Here is a 20,412-nt window from a genome sequence, read left to right as displayed (position 1 = left end):
CTATGTATAAGAAAATAGTTCCCTCAGAACACCAAGCAGGTCATGCATATCTTCAGATTAATGTTTTGGAAGGGACAATTCCTTCAGTTACAGAAAACATGATATTCTAACTGAAAACATGTTACTACATGTAGTTTCTTCAAGTAGGTCATGATTAAAACTCTCCACCCAGGAAAATTACTCAGCATTTTTCAAGAACGAAGGACAAGCATTCCCCATTTTCCTCCAGATTATCTGATAGGCATTACTTTTGTCCTGAGCTTCAGCTAAACGGGACAAGCAATGTCAAAGCTAGTCCAGAATATAAGCCAATCAAAAGATTTTGCCCCTAAAATAAAAAAGTGCAATTATGTTGAAACAGATTTATAAACTACATAATATGTAAAATTCTCTGTTTAAACATCCTTAGATCTATCCCTGAGAGCAACCTAAAAAAAAAAAAAAAAAAAAATCTACATTCTATTCAAATTTAAAGTTTTAAGATAACTCACAGATGTTGCATGCTCACTACCCATTCACTGTAGAATTTCTCAGGTTTCACGTTCACACAGCAACAAGTACAATTCCACACTGAGACGGAAAAACTAGCAGGATTACTCAACCAGTATTCATCAAAGACAGCAGGAAGCCAAGCATCCAACCCCAGATCTACTGGGTCATCCCGATGCTGCACACTGCTCTTTAGACAGAAGACTAAAGTGGGCCATTGCTTCTTTCAAGGAGGTTTGAAACATTGTCTTGAGTGGCCTAACTTCTACACTCATCACACAAAAAGCAAAAAACTAGGTGCAGAAAATTAGGCAATACCGATAACACTCCTCTTTTCTTTAGAAGGGGCAGGGAGAAAGGAGTAATTTCAGCCACTTCATATTTCTCAGACCAAGTCAAAACCACAAAACCACAGCTGTAAATGTGTGAAACCAAAATTGTCTGGATGATTATAATGCAGCAGCAGACATAAATGCTTCAAACAGAAATACTTAAAACACTTCACAGGGGGTTGATGTGATACACAAGAACTTGGATACAAGTTGTGTACCCACTATACAATGGCATAGACAGGGACTTCTCCAGGTCAGCACCAGATATAGCATATTTTAAGATGACTGAGAAGGAAAGTAATGTTTATGAAAACATGAATAACATTGTTTTAAATGGACATAGAATGGTTAAAATATTTTGCTGCCTGGATGAAGGGTAAAATTGAGAAAATACATTGCTATTTATTATCAGTGAGATGCCTACATATAAAAGGTCATTGCTGAATGTGAATTTGCAAACCTGTATAGTATGCATATGAGATACATTAATAGCAGTATAGGACTAACTCCAGCAGAACTGAGCAGCATGTAGTCATCCAGTATTTCAACAGAAGTTGGCAGTAAACGTTTCATCTCTGTGGTGTGCTGAATAGGCTCTACACTGCTTGTCAAAATACTTAATGACTTCAGATCTCAGATTCTCCATTTAAGAACTATGTCCCATAATGCTCTTGGAGAAAACTGTAAGTTGTTCAGCAGAAACAGCAATCTCATTTTCTGATTTGAGTAGAAGGAAAGGACTACTACATTAGTACCGTTTCTTGATTTTTATTTTTTTTTTCTGATAGGAGTGTCAAATAAAAGGGAACCCTATTTTTTCTTTAGAGGCCACAAAGAATTTTGGTTTGTTAGGAGTACCAATACTCTAATCCAGAACAATTCTTTGTCCTGTTACTTGCAGACTTGCTACTCTAATATTAGGTGTTTCTCTGTAACTAGAATACAAATTAAAGATTGCCAGTGGAACAATACATATATTATACCAATACTAGAGAATAAAGAGCTGTCAGTGAAATATAGATAAACAGAAAAAAAAATTACTTTGACTGATCCAGGCTGAAAAAGAAGTATAAAGGGCTCAGAATTAAATTCTATGATTAAGTAGTATATGTATCAGTGTATATATGTGTATTAGCAACATGGGTAACATAGGTACACAGCAGTTTCAGGACAAGGCAATATTAAGCAAAAACATCCAATCCAGTCATTTTCTAGAGCTGAAGTCTGTGGACTTACTGCAGTAAAGACAGAAATCTGTGAATATAGTGCAAGTCAAGCACCAGTTAAAAAGCATCCACCTCTTAAATCCTTCCTAGTACTTATTCAGCAGGTAGAGAATTGATTACTTCTCTAAGAGGCAATAATTTCACAGATGCTGGATCTGAACAAAAAAACCTCTTCCTAAGCATCTTTCCTGCAGTTTCTCAACAAGCTCCAAAAAAAGTCAGTTGCTTGAACCAAAATAAATAAAAAAGCTGGCAGAAATTAGAATAAAGTTTTAATGTGTCTGTGCCAAAATTAAGCCCTGGAAAGGGTATTTCTCCTCTAACTTAAACAGTGTGCCTAACTGTCATTGGCACCAATTTGGCTTTAAAACCACCTGCTTATCTACCTAATAGATCCAAGAAATCTTCATGGTTCTGAAGACACTTCAATACCAAACCACAGAACATCTCCATTTTTTTCTCATGGATCTGTCTGAAGCACCAAGCCATACAAACTTGGTTTCTGCTAATGGGATGATCTCACATGCTTCTGAAATCTTATGCATAATAAAATTTCAAGAACTGAGAGTAAGAAATATGGGTATTTACAGCAATTATAAATCATGCGCATCAAAGGAGCTTGCTGAGAACACCTATATTCACTCATTTAGTAACCTTTTAAAACTGTTAGCTCCGAAAGATACAAGAGTCCAATAGGTTCACTAAGAATAAACACCTATCCTCTAACCCTACCAATAGCTATGTAAGCCCAAGAATACACCATCAGTCAGCACTATTTTTTGACTCAGTCCAACAGTCAGGAAGGAAAGCAAATATAGAAAACTTCCCCAGATGGCTTCAGCGATTGGTAGAACCAATGAGAGACACTAAATTGAAAATACCACACACAAACAGAATGACTTCTTTGAACAAAAATATAAACACAGATAAAATAATCTTTCCTAAGCTAAGTTAAATCCTTAACATAGCTTGAATCCACATTTACTCCAATGATCTTTTATTTTTTTAATTTTTTTTAAGTTTGGTTTTGTTATTTTTTTAATTCTTTTCCAGCTTTTGGCCTCAGATTATCAGTTAGAACAAACAGTACTAGGTTGCGTGACAATGTGTCTTTCTTTGGGAAGCCTTCATAAAGTAAACAACCTGATCTTTCAAGGAAAGATGGGTTATCAACATTTGGAGGATGGGATTCTTTTAATATCCCATGTCCAACTGTGGTGGGTTGACCCTGGCTGGATGCCAGGTGCCCACCAAAGCTGCTCTATCACTGCTCTCCTCAGCTGGACAGGGGAGAGAAAAAATAATGAAAGGCTCGTGGGTCGAGATAAGGGCAGGGAGAGATCACTCACCAGTTACCATCACAGGCAAAACAGACTTGACTTGGGGAAACTACTGTAATTTATTGCCAATCAAACCAGAGTAGGGTAATGAGAAATAAAACCAAATCTTAAAACACCTTCCCCCCACCCCTCCCTTCTTCCTGGGTACAGCTTCACTCCCGGATTCTCTACCTACTCCCCCAGCGGCGCAGGGGGACAGGGATGGGGTTACGGTCAGTTCATCACACATTGTCTCTGCCGCTCCTTCCTCCTCAGGGGCAGGGCTCCTCACAGTCTTCCCCTGCTCCTGCGTGGGGTCCCTCCCATGGGAGACAGTCCACCATGAACTTCTCCAACATGGGTCCTTCCCACGGGCTGCAGTTCTTCAGGAACTGCTCCAGCATGGGTCCCTTCCATGGCGTGCAGTCCTTCAGGCACAGACTGCTCCAGCATGGGTCCCCCGCAGGGTCACAAGTCCTGCCAGCAAACCTGCTCCAGCGTGGGCTCCTCTCTCCACAGATTCACAGGTCCTGCCAGGAGCTTGCTCCAGCGCAGGCTTCCCACGGGGTCACAGCCTCCTTCGGGAACCCACTTGCTCAGGCGTGGGGTCCTCCCTGGGCTGCAGGTGGAGATCTGCTCCACCGTGGACCTCCACGGACTGCAGGGGGACAGCCTGCCTCACCATGGTTCCCCACGGGCTGCAGGGGGATCTCTGCTCCGGCGCCTGGAGCATCTCCTCCCCCTCCTTCTGCACTGACTTGGGGGTCCGCAGGGCTGTTTCTCTTACGTGTTCTCACTTCTCTCTTCTGACTGCAACTCAGCAAGTTTTTTTTCCCCTTCTTAAATACCTTATCCCACAGGTGCTACCACCATCGCTGATGGGCTCAGCCTTGGCCAGTGGCAGGTCCATCTTGGAGCCAGCTGGCATTGGCTCTGTTGGACATAGGTGAAACTTCCAGAAGCTTCTAGCAGCTTTTCACAGAAGCCACCCCTGTAGCCCTCCAGCTACCAAAACCTTGCCATGCAAACCCAATACACCAACACATAGGCCACTAGCTTCCCTCTATATTTGAAGGAGAAGGGGATATATTTGCAGGACTAATTCTATCCACAGATGCTGAATGTAAGTTGGATAAATTGCCTTTCCAAGATTCTTAGCTCTCTGAGCTAATGATAGACAGAGCCTTGATGGATAAAATTAATAGATATTAATGGCTTCCTCCCTACATCTTCAATAAAAGTTAAAATTACAAGCCTATAACTTTTCTTCTGGGTGAATGGAAGTCACATGTGCAAGGTAAAGGAAGGATCGTGAAGAAAATGTCTTAGTATGCCATACATCCACGTACATATTCTGCTCCATTAAATATATATGTATAGTATGTTATTCTTGAGAAAACCAGAGGGGGAATTTTGTTTTCTCTGGGATTAGTTGATTTCCTAGAAATAGCTAAATAAAATAAAATTTATTTTATAAATAAATTACACAGCCTTTTGAGCTGGCACCAACACAACACGTGTGTCCACCCAGAATGGAGCACTGCCGCACAGATGTGTCAGCACAGTACCGCATCAAGTTAAGAAAAATCAATCTTTTTGGTAAAGTTTATTAAATCATGTGGGAGGGACCAGACAATCTCTAGTTCCAGTGCCGGTACAGACTCAACGAGTAAAGATGTCTCTGTGCTTTCTTCCCCTCTGTCATTAGAGAAGATTACATTGGAAAGAAATTATTTCTTTTTGAAGTTCAGCAAAATTATGTTTTAACTGAATGCCAGTCTAGGCTCCTGAGTGCCTAAGGCAGTCTTGAAATACCATGTTATCATTCTCAACATTTTACACTAAAGCTTTAAGCAAATATCCTATATAATACTAAATTCCAATTTGTAAATGAAAATTGTCCACTACCAAAACCTAGAGTTTACGTGTTTGTGTATCAAATAATTTTCCATTCCTATTAATTCTTTGCCCTTTCTAATTAAGATGGTAACAATTTTAAATAATAAAACTTAACGTGCCTTTCCTTAAAATATATTTTTTAAAAAACTTAACAGAATTGCCAAACTTACAGATGCAAGTTTAAGAAATTTATCTTAATTGCCTCATCCACAGGAAAGGAGAGAATAAAAACCACAATTCTTGACCAGTGAATGATCGTAACTTCTTAAGCAGAACATTAGAATCCAATGGGACTCATCTGATCAAGTATGAAATAGTTTTAGTGCCATCTGATAAAAATTACCTCTTATTTTTAAGCTGCAATAAAATGAACATCCTTGCTCCTCAGCACTGAAAAAATATCACCTGAAATTTATATTAGTGAAAGAAGTGATTTAAGGGTCACCTAAGTGTCTGGCATCTTCCAGGCTCCTAAGCTGTTGTTCTTGTTAATCGGTCAGTATGACTGATGAGTTTTCAGGATTTTTGATCTGTACAGATCTATGCATCTCTCCCAAGAGATGAAGTATAAGAAAAGAGCAGGAAAACATTTTTAAGAAGGCAGATATAGGACTATTAGGACATGGAGGGAACAGATGCATAGAAGCAAAGTGGTTTTTCATCTTGGCCTTGAACCAAAAGCTTTGCACTGTGAAATACAGACCAAAATGGAAATTCCATCTGCTTGTTTGTTCCACACCTAGTTGACACAGAAATGCCCCACATGATTTAAAGCATTAAACATAGCTGGGTATATGAATGAGATATTTATATTTACTTTCCTTTGAATGTCTAAAATGATGACTTTTTGTTTCCCGCTTACCATTACACAGATTGTTCTGAGTTAATTATTTGTGTAACTACAAAGCCTGAATCTCCAATTTAAAATTTACTGTGAAAGGTAGCATGCAAACACAGAATAAGGTGAGTCCATGCCCAAAGTGCTTGCATAGAATGGAAAAGTCAGCTAGGAAAGAAACTGACAGATACTCACTGCCCAGGTGGACAGGAGATTTAGATTACATTCCCAAATGTCCTATCCCACCATCCCTATTTCTATTCCATCAATCAAAAATATTTAAAACTTGTGATTTAAAAATCCTTTTCCTTTGCAAAAGTAATGTAAAAAATATTTTAGGCATGTCAGTTCTTCACAGTGGTTATTTTTCTCACAATAAATATTAAGAAAAATTAGAGTTTCCTGAGAAATCTGATAATACATAATTAAGTATTCACTGCTACTTCTGTCAGATATCCTGTATTAAAAATTGGAAGTTCTGGCTTATCAATATCTGTGCCCCAGGGAAGGGTTATAATGAACAATTTAGATTAGAAAGGACCCATAGAGGTCATTTAATTCTACCTCCTACTTAACCAAGGGCTGACTTCAATGTCATGTCTTGCCGCTCAGAACCTTTTTCAGTAAAATTCTGAAAATTTTGATAAAGATCCTGCAACCTCTCTGCGGCCCTATTCCAGCACCTTATTGCTGCTATTGTGACTGAAGTTTTACTTAAGTCCAACTAAATCACTCTGGAGAGCCTCACTCAATTGCATAAGAGGTCTTCCTTTTATTCTTAATATTTTGGATTTTACTTTCTGTAAGCAGAAAAGCCCACACAACAAATATTTACCAGAAATAAACTGACCACATGACATTTTAATGAATTTTCATTCAGAGTATTTTTAATTACCTTTCTGAATTCTCCTGTCCTTTGATATTCACACAGCATCATGTCAAAGAATATTGGGATTGTGGCTTTTCGTAGTTCAACTTCTGGAATAAGAGTCATTTCCAAAATGGGTCCAACCATCCCCGGAATAAAGCAAATTTTATTCTGGCCTGAAACAGAAATGCAAATTGGGTATTTGAGAGGAAAGGAAAATAAGGTGGTTTTTTTACGGAAACATTTAGGACATGCAATCCTTTAAAGCAGTGTTTCAAACTATCTATGTTGGCAAAGTCTTACAACTTAGTCACTCATCTCTATTCCTTCTCAAAAGCTGAAAGCACATTAATGGATATAGTCTTATTCTAAGATGCCAGAATTCAGTGCCAGAAATAAGCATGTATGCCAGCTGAGTTGACATTTTCAGTGAACATTTCAGTTTTTCAGCTTTTGACATCTCTTTTTAAATGCTTGGAGTAATAAACCCAAGAATGCCCCAGGAGCAGGAGCACGCCACGTGTTAATGTCGCACTGTGTAACCTTTCTAGCTTATGAAGGTGAAAAAAATTACTTGCTTTCATTTCTGAATAGCATCAAACATTGCAACCATTAAAACAAACCAACCAATGCATCAAACATTGCAGTAATAGAAACACTGTCTATGCAAATCCTAAAACCACACAAAATTATCCCATAGCACAACCGCTACATCAGCTGCCAATGAACATCCAAATCTATAAAAAACTCAGCCAGGCCCAAGATGTTCTTCAAATGTTGCTTGTTTCTTGAGGAAGAAAAATGTGGTATGTGGAGCAGACCACCATCAAAATCCCATGACCTGCGTAAGAATGTCCATACCGCCTAAAGCTTGTAAGGAAATAAAATATTCTCATAAACAAATATGACTAGACTTGTTCCATAACTAAAAAGTAATCTGATTCTGATTTGCCTCTCACATGGGTGCCATACTAATGTAACTCTAGGCATAATTGAACTATGACTTCAACAGTTTCATGCAATATTATTTTTTCTTCCACTTATGTTGATTAAAATCATTATTAATCCTAGTTAAATCAGTAATGTCAGTAAGATTGAAAGGAATCTTAGGGCAACTGAATAACTTCCAATACCTATATTCATTAGACCTTACAGGTCTGTAACTTTTGAAAACCACAGAAATTCATGTATTACATAGCTATCCATTCACCTCTAAAAATCTTCACTCTCCCAAGAAATCCTCTTACATGAGTAGAAAAAAGAGAGAAACTTTTAGCTAAATGATAGCAATACCTATTGCCTGACCAAGAGACCTAATCTTACACTAAAACCCAAAAGACCTCAGCACACAACTTCAAATAAATGCATAAATAAAATTTTAAAAATTTAAAAATAAATTAAAAAGGCTTTTTGAAGACTATCCTGCCATCAGCAACTGTTATTTCCATTTCAGGAATCAAGAGTAACATCTCCTCAAACCTCAGAATGACTGAATGACAGAAATGGACAAAGGAAGATAATCTGCCCAAGACAACAAGGCAATTCAGTTTGTAATTTGAAAAGCACCCTAGAGTTCACAGTATGAGATTCTTTGACATACATTCGCCCATTTCAATCTTGCTGTAAATGTGGTTTATACTTAAGATGCCCTACTGCTTTTCAGAATGCAGATTCTTTCTTGTTAAAGCTACAGAAGGAGCCTGAAAATTATAGAAAATAAATGGAAGGGGCATTTATTATTAAGTGAGAATTATTGGCTATTAGTTTGAAACATTTCTCAAGCTGTATGCCTCACTTTTTCCATTGGGTACGTAAGACAACATTACTTAAATAAAATAATAATGCATTTGGATATTAGAAAACAAACCTTTAGTCTTCAACATTACACTAGGCAAAACTGTTAAAGGCCCTTAAATTTTTATAAAGCCATTGTGTTTGCTGTTTTTAATATAGACTCTCAGATTCAGCCTGAGTAGGATGTAAACAGCAAATCTTAAATACACACAAGTGGAAAAGCGCTTCTGCAAGATTTGTTGTACTGTGTAGTAAAATGAAAACCTGAAAGTTTATTTTAAGAAACAGATGTCAATGGTTCTAGAATCAAGAGTTCGTTTGAAAAGGATTAATTTCCAATTTACACCTATCAGTGTTAATGGATGACAATGGTGTTAAACTAGAAAATTAATGACTATGCTGAAAGCAGGTTTGAGAGTTCACCAATTAATGAGCAAAAGTATCAAATCCTTTAAAATCTTGACTACATCTTTTTGATACATCAGAGTATACTGATGCATTAAAAAATTTTTTTCTACTAAAAAATACTGAAAGAAAAACATTAAGAAAAGAAAGATTGAAAGGGCTATATATCACTAGAAGGAGTATGTACAAGGTGATGAAAACATTTAAAAACTCCAGACAAGCACTGATACGCTGGTACACCTAGAAAACTAGAAAGTTTAATAGAGATCATAAAGAAATTTCATGTCCTAAAAAAAGAACTTTGTCAAAAATTTCCAAGATGAAACAAATATTCTACATAAGTTCAGTTAATAAGAAATAATCCATTTCAGTGCATTTTGAAAATCATAGTTGGCTTCCTTGTTTAATAATATTCGGTGATATTACAGCCTCTCCACAGCTTATTTTACCTTGCAACATTGCTGTGTCAGAGGTTCAAATACAGTGCAGAACTTCCTTGACCAGCTCAGGGGTGAGAGGAAAGGTAAGTAACAGAATGTGAGCAAACTAAAAGGAGAAACATGGAATTACTTTTGCTTCTACAGCAGGCATTGACACCCTACTGAGGGAAGAAAATGTCCCCATTTTGAGATAATGTTTCTTTACAGTAAATATGGTATATCAGGGAGACAGGGAAGTGTGCTGCACTAAATAGTATTTATGAATAAAACAGTAGATTATATGAAAGAGTAGAGCATACAATGCACTATTCACATTAATTCTGTATGTTGAATTCTGTATGGAATAAGCTGTATGCTTATTCCATGCTCAAAGCTGAAGAGCTGTCCTTCTGTGATAACACTGACACTATCCCAGTGGACATTCCATTCTGTTATAAATTTCTGAATAGTTTTGTACTCAATAACCAATTATGGCTAAAATTTTAATAACATGTAAAAAATACTGATACTACTGGAAAAAAATGCTCTTTTATTGCAGGCACTGAGGAGATTCCACACTATTCTTAAAATATAAACTTCTGAAACACTGAGATTACACAAGTTTTCCTGGATGAAATGACTGCATTTTAGCTGAGTCAGAACCATAAGGACCTCAGGAAAAAGGGAAAAATGCTATTAGCTTATGATCAGCACTCCACTGAAGTGGCACATAGGAATAAAAGACCAGAACTGGCTTGTGGTCAAGAGATCTCAAACAGACAGAATGGTTGTAAAGCCTTTTCTTCTGTCTTCTCTCTGTCACTAAACTGATAAAATCTAGTCTTTTCATGAGTAACTGTCTGAACTTTGACATTCAGCTTGCATTTCAAAGTATAACTGTAGGTATCATCATAATTGTCTTCATTGTATATTTCAAAAAAACTCTATAATACATATTTTCATAGAACAATACACTGTTGTTCCCTTTATTATGAACTCTCAAAGAAGCAGTAGCACAACATGGCTATATAATAAATGTAAAAACATTTTGGAATTTTAACCTAAACAGATTCCAACTCTGAGCCTACTAATTTCTGGAACTGTAGATTCAGACTGAGCAGTAACCTTCTCAGGGAAAATTTTTCTGCTTCTCAATTTCAGCAAAGTAAGATTTCTGAAATCTTCTCATTTCAGCCATCTTTGAAATCTGAGAGAAGGTTGTGAGTTCTCTTAGAAATAAAAAATAGGCAGTAGTCGAACAGTATCTCATGTCAGTTCAAGCTTAATCACAGGAGTGAAAAGATATTTTAAGTTCAAATAACAGAAATATTTACAAAAGCACTTCGTGTGAGATATTTTTCAATGAAACAAGCAATATGCTACGGATTTAGTTGCAATTAAGTTCATTTGCCTACTCACCAAGTTTGTACCACATGTCACGGATAGCAAAGCCAATTAAACACCTCATATCTCCATATCTAGAAAAAAAAAAGTATTTTTATCATTATCATCATTTTACTACAAAATTAAAGACATAAGCTAAAGTATACATTTTTGCTTACTTGTTCTGGATTTTGTTGTATTTTGCATGGGAAAAGTTTTCTAGCTGTAGTGAATCTTGGGTAATAAAAGCCACAGCCAAATGAAAATAGTTGTTCCACAGCTGTAAATTGAATATAAGGAAATTATAAAATGTTTTGAGAAAAGCAGGAATAATATTAAACTATGCATAATGCTGAATAATTTATGAAACCAAATGATGCAAGCAATATGAGATTTTTATATTATGCAAAGATGTACATCATTGGTATTATGCAATTAGCAGAAAAGCAAGAAAGATGAATTTTAATAACCACCACTACACATTTGTTCTTAGTAACACAGCAGCTGACTAAATACTGCTAAAAAAAGATTCATATGAGATTCATTAGCTAACAACATTAAACCATGAACCATAGCAAGACTAGTGAAATACATTACATGCCAGTGAATCTTAACAACTTGGAGCTAAAGGCATCCAATATAATTACACTGTATCTGAAAACTACTTCAAAAGGCATCTACTGTCTTCTCTTTGGATTCTAATTCAACAATGATTTGTGTGAAATTTCAACATAATTTGTTAAGAGCTCTCTACATGAAACGAGGACAAAATACATCCCTAACTACTAATAGTACTGAGTCATGTACTTGAACTAGAAGAAAATCCCTTATATTTCCAGTGCACAACCCTTCATTTCTGAAAGTAAATTACTTGTTCTCCAGACAATCAAAATGAAGTACTTCTCTCACATGCTAGAGATGGAAAGGGAAAAAAGAACCTTCACTAGGAAACACAAATAAGTAGTAAATACTATTTTCAGAGCTTCTAAGCAGTCAGCAATGACTTTAGACACTTCCTTTAAAAACAGAATTGCATCTAAAAATATGCATGGTAGGTATCAGTGAGACAGTAGAAAGGCAATGGTCAATGTATTCGGTGGTAATTTAAAGGACAGAAACAAAACATATAACATTATTACAGAGCTCTTAATTTTATATGGTGAAATACAACCCTAGGTTGGGAATCTACACTAAATAGTCTAGAAATGTAATGCTTCATCAGAAACTTAACTGACCTCTGTCCTTTATAACCTGGAAAACTCTCTTATGCACAAATAACCAGCAAAAATAGATACCAACTCACAAAACCACACATAAAAATACAGACATTTCCTATAATAAATAAAATTCTCAAACATCCTCTATAATGCAGAGAAGATCCTACATTTAATTTATTCTTCCCTTCGAGGCCCAACTAAAGCTCTCCTTAGCAGACCTGCTTATTTAAAAGGCCTTAGGAGGGCTGTTTCTGTCTTTAAGTATTTACAGTCTAGAGACCATAGTTATCCCGGGCGCAGATGCACAGACTCAAGTAGCGTTTCACTGGAGAGAGTTATTAATCTGTTACATATTATACCATTCCAAGATGCTCTGAATTCACCCAAACCAATCAGAGCCTTATAAAAAAACTACATTTGAATATGAGCACTAGTAAGGCAGCAGCTTTTTTCCCCCCTTTAATACAAACATCTAAATTATGTTCATATCTATTTTTGACAGTATACTAATAGTACATACTAATCCAGAGCCTTTTTCCCCAGGATAAATCTTATTTATGTTTTCCCCCTTATCAAAGATTTTAGAAGATTAATTTGACCAATTTAGAGTTTTCAGTCCCTTGAGAAGCTGTATTTATTGATGTGTAGGGAATATACTTTTCATATGTCAGTTACGCCAGACACGGAAAATGTCTTAAATCATTCTAAATTATGGGGAGAAAAACAAAGTCTTATTACTACAGGTAATGGTCTATTTGTTCACTTAATAGATCCAAGTTCAATGCCACCTTTGTCAGAGACACACCCTAAAGACTCAATATCCTAATTTATAAAATACATTTCGTTTCATCCTCAGAGTACCCATGATGGCTGAAAAAATATGATCCTTTGCATTCCAATAGCATATTCAAGTTAAGGACTTGCAAGCTTTTAAGTCCCAAACCTAAGTTTAAAACCCTGTGAGGCAAAGTAGTCTCTCAGAAGTAAAAAATGGCAACAGCTGATAGAAACAGATTCTTAAAATGAAAAAAAAAAAAAAAAGCTTATGAGACCCGTTTTGTTTTCTCTTAAGCCTACAATACTGTTCCAAGTTGTCTGACATTTGAACATCCAGTTATCTAGCATGTGGTAGGGCTGAAGTGAAGTAGCACAGTGACAGGAGAAGAGCTCTTGTGCTCTGATTTGTGTGATACGCTTTGCTGCTCATTGACGTGAACTCCAGCGCTGAGTTGTCAGCTAGGGACAGAGTACTGGGAGACAAAGCTAGAGCTGAGAAGTGACCCTTCTCTGTAATTAGTTATCAATTATTCATCGCAAACTCCTACTGAGAAGCAGCATCTGACAGTAACAGCACAGGCTGGCTTAATGTGTTGTAGCACTTCAAAACATGGCGACTGAATTAGCTGGGCATGGTGTTAACCACACATGCTGAGAGGGCTTCAGATCTCTCAATACCCCTCTATATAAGGGCTAAGGGAACTTAAAAGAAGAGGATCTCTCATTCCTTTTTTTTTATTTATTTTTTTTTCCTCAGAAAACACGATGTGCCTTGCCCCTAGAAAACGTGACAGCGGCCGAATTGGAAACTGTGGAAGTAATTTAGTAAGAAACTTCTAGCCATCTCACAAAGAAGAGGAGATCTGGATGATTTTTCAGGATAACTACCAAAAGGTTAACACTGCTGCCGCCTCCTTCGTACACACCTCTGAAACCAATGCTTCTTTTGCGCTAATGTGTACCTTTTAGCCTTCATTTTCTCTACAGACATCTTTGCTCAATTCTTTTTGATAATGTAGGAGAAACAAGTCGTCTTTGGAAGACTTTTGAATTTCTGACAAATTATTGCAGATACTAAATGTAGTCTAGCATTTCATAAAACAGACAAGATGACAGTTTTGTTTAATTTTCTTTCTTGAAATATTATGGTGAAAGCAAGCTCAGCCCCTTGAGACCAGCAGACATAATACATTTCAGTTAGATACTGGGTTCATTACTTTGATTTTGTAGAAAAATGGCACTTAGAAACTTCCTGCATGTATGCATAATTGCAAACTACATGTAGTTACCACAGCTATTGAGCTAGGTTAGCTAGAAATAACCTTTTTGAACCTTTGAATAATGTTTATAAAAAATGATCCATTGATTTCCAAGATATACAACATTCTCAATATGTGATGATTTTACCTCAGTAATGTTCTCTTTCACATACTGGAATACATTTCTTCGTCACTTAAAACTAAATAATTTAAGAAACATCTATTTTTTACTATTTTTGTGAGACTTCTGAGTACAAACAATTTTAAACAAATTAATAGCAACCTGTGTTTTAAATAAACTATTTAATTGGATCAACCACAGATACTGAAATTCAGTCACAAAGCACACATGGCTGCATCATGCAGTCTTAAAATTCTGAACCAACATTCATGAAGATTATTCTGTGCTGTCATTTAGAATATCTCACTAGAAAAATACAGGTTGCTAAACAGAGGCATAAGCAGAATGTGAAGGCTACAATTCAGAATAACTCACCAACTGATAAACATTAAAAATTAATTAAAGTAAGCATTGCATTCTGTTTAAGTGGAGTCTTGACAAATATAATTTTCAGAGTTACAACTGATTCATAAATTCTGGAAGTTACAAACACAATATTTAGGGCTTATTCCTATAGTATGCAGACTGGTTCATGACACGTGTAGTGTGTTCTTTGAGGTGGAAGAGAGAGTATTAAGCATCTCAAAGTAAAGAATTATGAAAATCCTTTGGGACCTCTGCCAAAATTTCTTTGCATTGGTTATGTACTTCAAAAGGACAGAACAAAGGTAGAAAATGTTCACGTTAATGAAAGTAAGTTTACAGAAGCTTTGAAGAAACACAGCACATTATATAAACCAACAAAAGCTTGTTTTATTCACTTTTAGTCTTTAAAGATTTTCATGGCATACTTCCATTCTCTCCTTGTTTTTGTCATATGCTTCTTACTTAATGATGCAACTTAAGAAAAATACTTCCTAATAGTTTCTACTCCACACATCTATGATTCCTGTGTTGGAAAACATCCCAAACCTCTGAAATAAGACATTCCCAAATCCAGTAACTTTTAGTTTCATGTATGCAAAGTTTTCCAGAATTTATATCCTGTGTATTTCTTTCCATCCTGAGCAATGAGCCCAAAGAAATTTGCACATGAACATTGAAAAATCAGTTACTTATCATAGGTCACTCTAGGAAGACCCAGCCATATGGTGGTAGAAGGATCAAAGATGAACCTTAAACTCTGAAGTTTGATAATTTTCAAATGCACGATATGATATATAAAAACATAACATTTCTAGTATTGCTAGTAAAGTTAATACAGCTAGCTAAATTTTCTAATGGTTGCATTATCTATTAAGTTCTGCATCAGCCATCTCCTAGGATTTTCTGAAATGTCTATCACTATCCTACATGTATTTTTGCACAATACAGTGCGTATTTTTCCCTGTATATTTGTAATGCAGTGAAGCTTTTGATTTTGGTGTTTCTAACTGAAGATTCAAAAATAAAAAATAAGGTGCACAACTCTGCCTGTGATGCTAAAATACATTTCATTACTGCTGAGTTATTAATGGTGCCTAGTGCATGCAAGAAAGATAGGAAAAACATGAAAAATAAGCATTTTCTTTTAAATCAGACTGATGTTATAATGGAATGTGGACTATGCCTTTTATAATAAAGTTCTGTAGCAGGAATATAGATGGTTAATATGAAATTATAACTGCTATAACAGTACAGATTTAGAAATATAATCCTTTCTAATGCCCTGTAAAAATACTGCTAACAGAGGGGAAGGAACAGGAATCAATAGCACTGTATTTTCCAGAATAGAAACTCTATGGTAGCTGTGCCTGACCACATCAAAATGGTTTCTATTTGTTCACTCTTCCCCGTCCCTAATATGTCAAAAGCTGCCATCTCCAATCAGAAACATTATAAAAGGAGTGTTGCACAAAAAAAGTCATTTCAATGAATTAAGTGGCATTAAGGGTGGCAATGGATGCTGACTGCATTATACTGCTGTTGTGTTCAGTCACTGAACGGAAATACTTACTAGGCAGAGCAAGATTTCTAAAACCAAAGCTGATGGACCCATGAGTTGACAGTGACAAGAGACTGAAAATACTCTGTTCTCCTAGACAAAGGTAACACCTAGCTAATGACATCAGCTACTAACAGAAACAAACAAAAAAATGTCATACGAGGTCTAAATAGGTTCTATAAAGGTAAACATGCACATTGGAAAATTTAATCGACATTTTGAAGTGAACCAGTAAACATTGATATCTTCATTTTTCTGCTGATGAAAGACTGGCTTGTGGTTCATTCAAACTAAATAAAATTAGGAGGAGAAAACCCATGATTTGCAAGTTGAAAAAGGGATTTCTGCTGGTGCAAAACCAAAAAGAAATAAAACCTTCTTTCCTAGTTCTGCATTCATAAAAATAAGGAAACTGCTGACGCTTAAGACATGTCTGGTAAATAGAAAGATCATTTAATTATTGTATTTTTATATAACAACAAAGAAAATGTTAATTCACATTTGAACTTCTTTCATACCTACAACTCTATATCCTTATGGACAGATAATATTTGGCTTCAAAATCGAACTACTGTCCAATATTTGCTTCATTAAAACTCCTTGTGAATTAAATAAATGGCAAATTAACTAGCTGGATGTTCTTCAGTATAAAATAGAAATGGGTGTACAATGACACTTTTTCTTTGGGTAAAAGTATTTAGACTGCTTATGGAAAGCTACGTTATCCCCTGATTATTCACCCTTATCTAACACCCTGCGGGCTACACGCGAGGTATGCATATAATATTTTGTCTTGAAACAGATATTTTCAGTCAAATGAAATCAGCATTTTTTGGTTGAATAAGATGGTACAATTACCACAAAAGGTAAAAGTGTACTGAAAAGTCCCAGAATTGTCCTATTTACAACAAATGAAATACACTTCTCAGACATTTATTGATGCCATGAATGGATATATTGCCCAAGTACGGAACCACACAAAGTTTTTGTTAGAATTAAACGCAAGAAACCAGGGTGGTTTTCAGGGAACATTTTTCCAAAATATATTGTACAATTTTTAATATTTTTGTTTGTTTGTTAAGTCTCTTCTGAAGAACCCATTTCAACTCATACACCCTAAATCCAGAATTTGCACATTATTATGGTGCATCTGTTCTCCTATCCTGCAAAAGCCCAGCTGCAAAGCAGTGATCTGGACAGGTTGTCTGATCTCTGTATGTGAAATTGGCAAATCCTTAAAGAATTGTTACTTGATCCAAACCAGCAAAAATGCCAACATTGCAATCTCCTTTAAAATTGTATGTTGAACACATCTGAAATCACCTGCAATGGCTGTATTTCCAAAACAAAATTGTCTTTATTAGTAGAAGCTGTTAATGAAAAAGAGCTAGCCCTACCCTAGACACCCACCCCTGCAAAAAATCCCAAACACCTAAGCCAATCCACAATACAAATCCTCTTACAACTACATGATCCTGGCTAGTGAGCACCAGTATGTGGCGAGTAGTGTGGATAACGGCTGGCTGATGAGAGAGTTCTGCAATCAATTAAGAGAATCCTTATGAATATTATAAAAAGTAAGTATAATACTCAGACAAAACACAAAAAAAATAGAAGGAAAAGAGAAAATATAAGCAATTTGCAATCATGCAGATCAGACTTTTTATTGACACAAGATGCAACAAAGAAGTCAAAGAAAAAACTAAACACCATTAAGACATATATCATCATCGTCTTAAGAAAAAAGTCTAACCTCAGACCTGCTTTCCTAACTTAGTTTTTGTATTTTACTTGCATACCATCAATGTATCTCCTTACACTATCTTAATAAGCTCATTCTGAATAAAGATTTTTAAACTATTACACTTTCCATAGTTGTAAACCTTCAGTGACATGATTTACACTTCAGTGAATTTTTTCTAGTTGTAAACAGAACGTATATCTAGAAGGAAACCTGAGAGGTCAGCTAATCCAGCTCCATATCCCAAGGCAAGTTTTGCTAAATTGCTTCAGACAGATGACTGTGGAATCCATTCTTTAGAATCTCTAAGTGAGAAGTATTTCCTAGCTTTTCTAGATAATCTGTTTCAACACAGCTGTGTTTATATCTAAAAGCAAGTCAATAACCTATGTCAAATACAGAGACACGAACAGAACATAACCTGCTAAATATTGAAGTTTTTTACCTATTCCAATAATTCCTACTGAAACTCCAGATTCCTGTGTCTTAAATCTTCATGTTCCACTGTACTTTCAGTACTGAAGAACGCACATTAATGTATTATGCAAGATTCTTTCCCTGTTTGTAGGGTATGCATTCACAAGCTTAAGATACCATGAATATTGTGAGCCCTCGTTCATTCTTAGAATCATACAATCATTTAGGTTGGAAAAGATGTTTAAGATCATCGAGTCCAACCGTCAACCATGCCCACTAAACCATGTCCCGAATTGCCTTGTCTACATGCTTTTTGAATACCTCCAGGGATGGTGACTTTTGCTTCATGGTTTATTTTTGGTCAATCACTTAATGAAAATTCACTCCTTTCTCTCCTGTAAAATTAGTAAATATTGTATAGCAAATGCCTTTCAGCTGGTCTTTTCTTTTTTGTTCTAGGTTTTGCTGTATTGTGACATCGGAGAATATCTGCTCTATGAAATCTCTAATTGTGGCTTGTTTTCTGAGAGTGACTGACGTACATCTGAATACATTCAGCATGTAAACTCTGCATGCAAAACTCAAAAAACCCTAAAAGGAAACCACCCCCTCACCCAGCAGGCATGTAATCTCAGACATCAGGTGACTATTCAGTTACTTCTAAGAATAATGATTCTCAACCCAAACAGCAGTTCTGGCACTTCCTGCCTGACCACTGCAATGACAACCTCAGTGTCAAAGCACTGGAATTTAAAAAAGGGCTCTCTACATAAATGGACTCAATGAACCAAACTTATTACACACAAAGGCAGAAAATTTAACAGCACATCACTGCTGTGCCGTGCATAGTTTTGGTATTTGTCTGAGGTATACAACAGCTTCATCATTGAACCTATGGCTTTAAGTTTATGCATAGTTTTAACCCTAAAGATTGTAACCACTGTTCATCAGATATACCACATCCCTTTACAGGTCCTAAATGATAACACTGCTTTCCTTTCTGCCTGAATCACATAATGAGTAAAGAAAGCAATTTTGCTTTAGAAACAAGAAAAAGGCCAGAAACTTTTTCCCCTCCATTTAACAAGCTTCAACAGAGTAGCAAAAATTTCTTCATTGCTTTTGTCTAGATTTAAGATACCCTTTTTTAGTTGCTCAATTACTTCACAGTCTGCTTGTTTTGTTTGGTTAGGTTGTCTGCTATATATTGTCACGTAATCACTCAGCCAAGTGAAAAATCCTCAGATCTACTTCACTGTGCTTTAAATTGCTTGCTTTTTTTCTTGTAAAATTTTTTAAATTAAGACTTCTTTTCAACTATTTGTTAATAATCAGATTTGAAAATACCATCCTACAACAGCATAAATCATTCATTCATTTACAAAGAACTTAAAGGTATAACATCACTTTTTTTTAAATCTTCACCAATATGCATCTCTATTTTCCCCATCCCAATATATTCTATTTCTATTGTTTAAATTACCCTTAATCAGGAACATTAAAATAGTTGCCTCTGGTTTAGTTTCCAAGTTCTTGAGACATTGTTCTTGCTGCATATGCTCAGTAATGATCTGAACTTTACACATCCCTTTTTCTTTGAAACCAGAAATCAACAGTACACATACCCCTAACAGGTGACTAGATTGCCTGGAGGCTGCTGCATACTAAATCACTGACCCTTGAACAAACAGTTCTTGTTTTGGGCTTTTTTTTTTTTTTTTTTGAATGAAAATCTATTTGTTTCACAGAAACTCTGTACGCAATAATTTACTTCAGTTTTTAGATCTGTAGTAGTCACTTATGTAACACAGGCATACAGCATCTTTCAAAAGTTAGATTAAATTTAGATGCACAATTCCTATTACTTAGTCATATCAAATGAAACAGCTGGGCATTATTTGTAAAACACATTGAACGAGCTCACTAAAATCTGTGTCAGGTTCAGCAATAGCAGAAGCACGTCTCAAGATCACATTTTTTTCTG

The 20,412-nt window shown here is 35.9% G+C and overlaps 1 protein-coding gene across 1 annotated transcript in view; it reads right to left on the bottom strand.

Moving 5' to 3' along the window:
- DOCK2 (dedicator of cytokinesis 2) overlaps nucleotides 1–20,412 on the bottom strand; it is a 211,433-nt gene that overhangs the window by 40,040 nt on the left and 150,981 nt on the right. Inside the window, exons 31-33 of the mRNA XM_010579143.1 lie at nucleotides 11,152–11,252; nucleotides 11,009–11,067; nucleotides 6,999–7,147 (exon numbers count right to left, since the gene is read on the bottom strand). Coding sequence (XP_010577445.1) covers nucleotides 6,999–7,147; nucleotides 11,009–11,067; nucleotides 11,152–11,252 — 309 coding nt within the window. The remainder of the gene's footprint in view (nucleotides 1–6,998; nucleotides 7,148–11,008; nucleotides 11,068–11,151; nucleotides 11,253–20,412) is intronic.

Source organism: Haliaeetus leucocephalus, unplaced genomic scaffold (genome assembly GCF_000737465.1).
Source record: "Haliaeetus leucocephalus isolate CR32 unplaced genomic scaffold, Haliaeetus_leucocephalus-4.0 Scaffold656, whole genome shotgun sequence".
Lineage (NCBI taxonomy): Eukaryota > Metazoa > Chordata > Aves > Accipitriformes > Accipitridae > Haliaeetus > Haliaeetus leucocephalus.
This window is presented reverse-complemented; position numbering and strand designations above follow the sequence as displayed.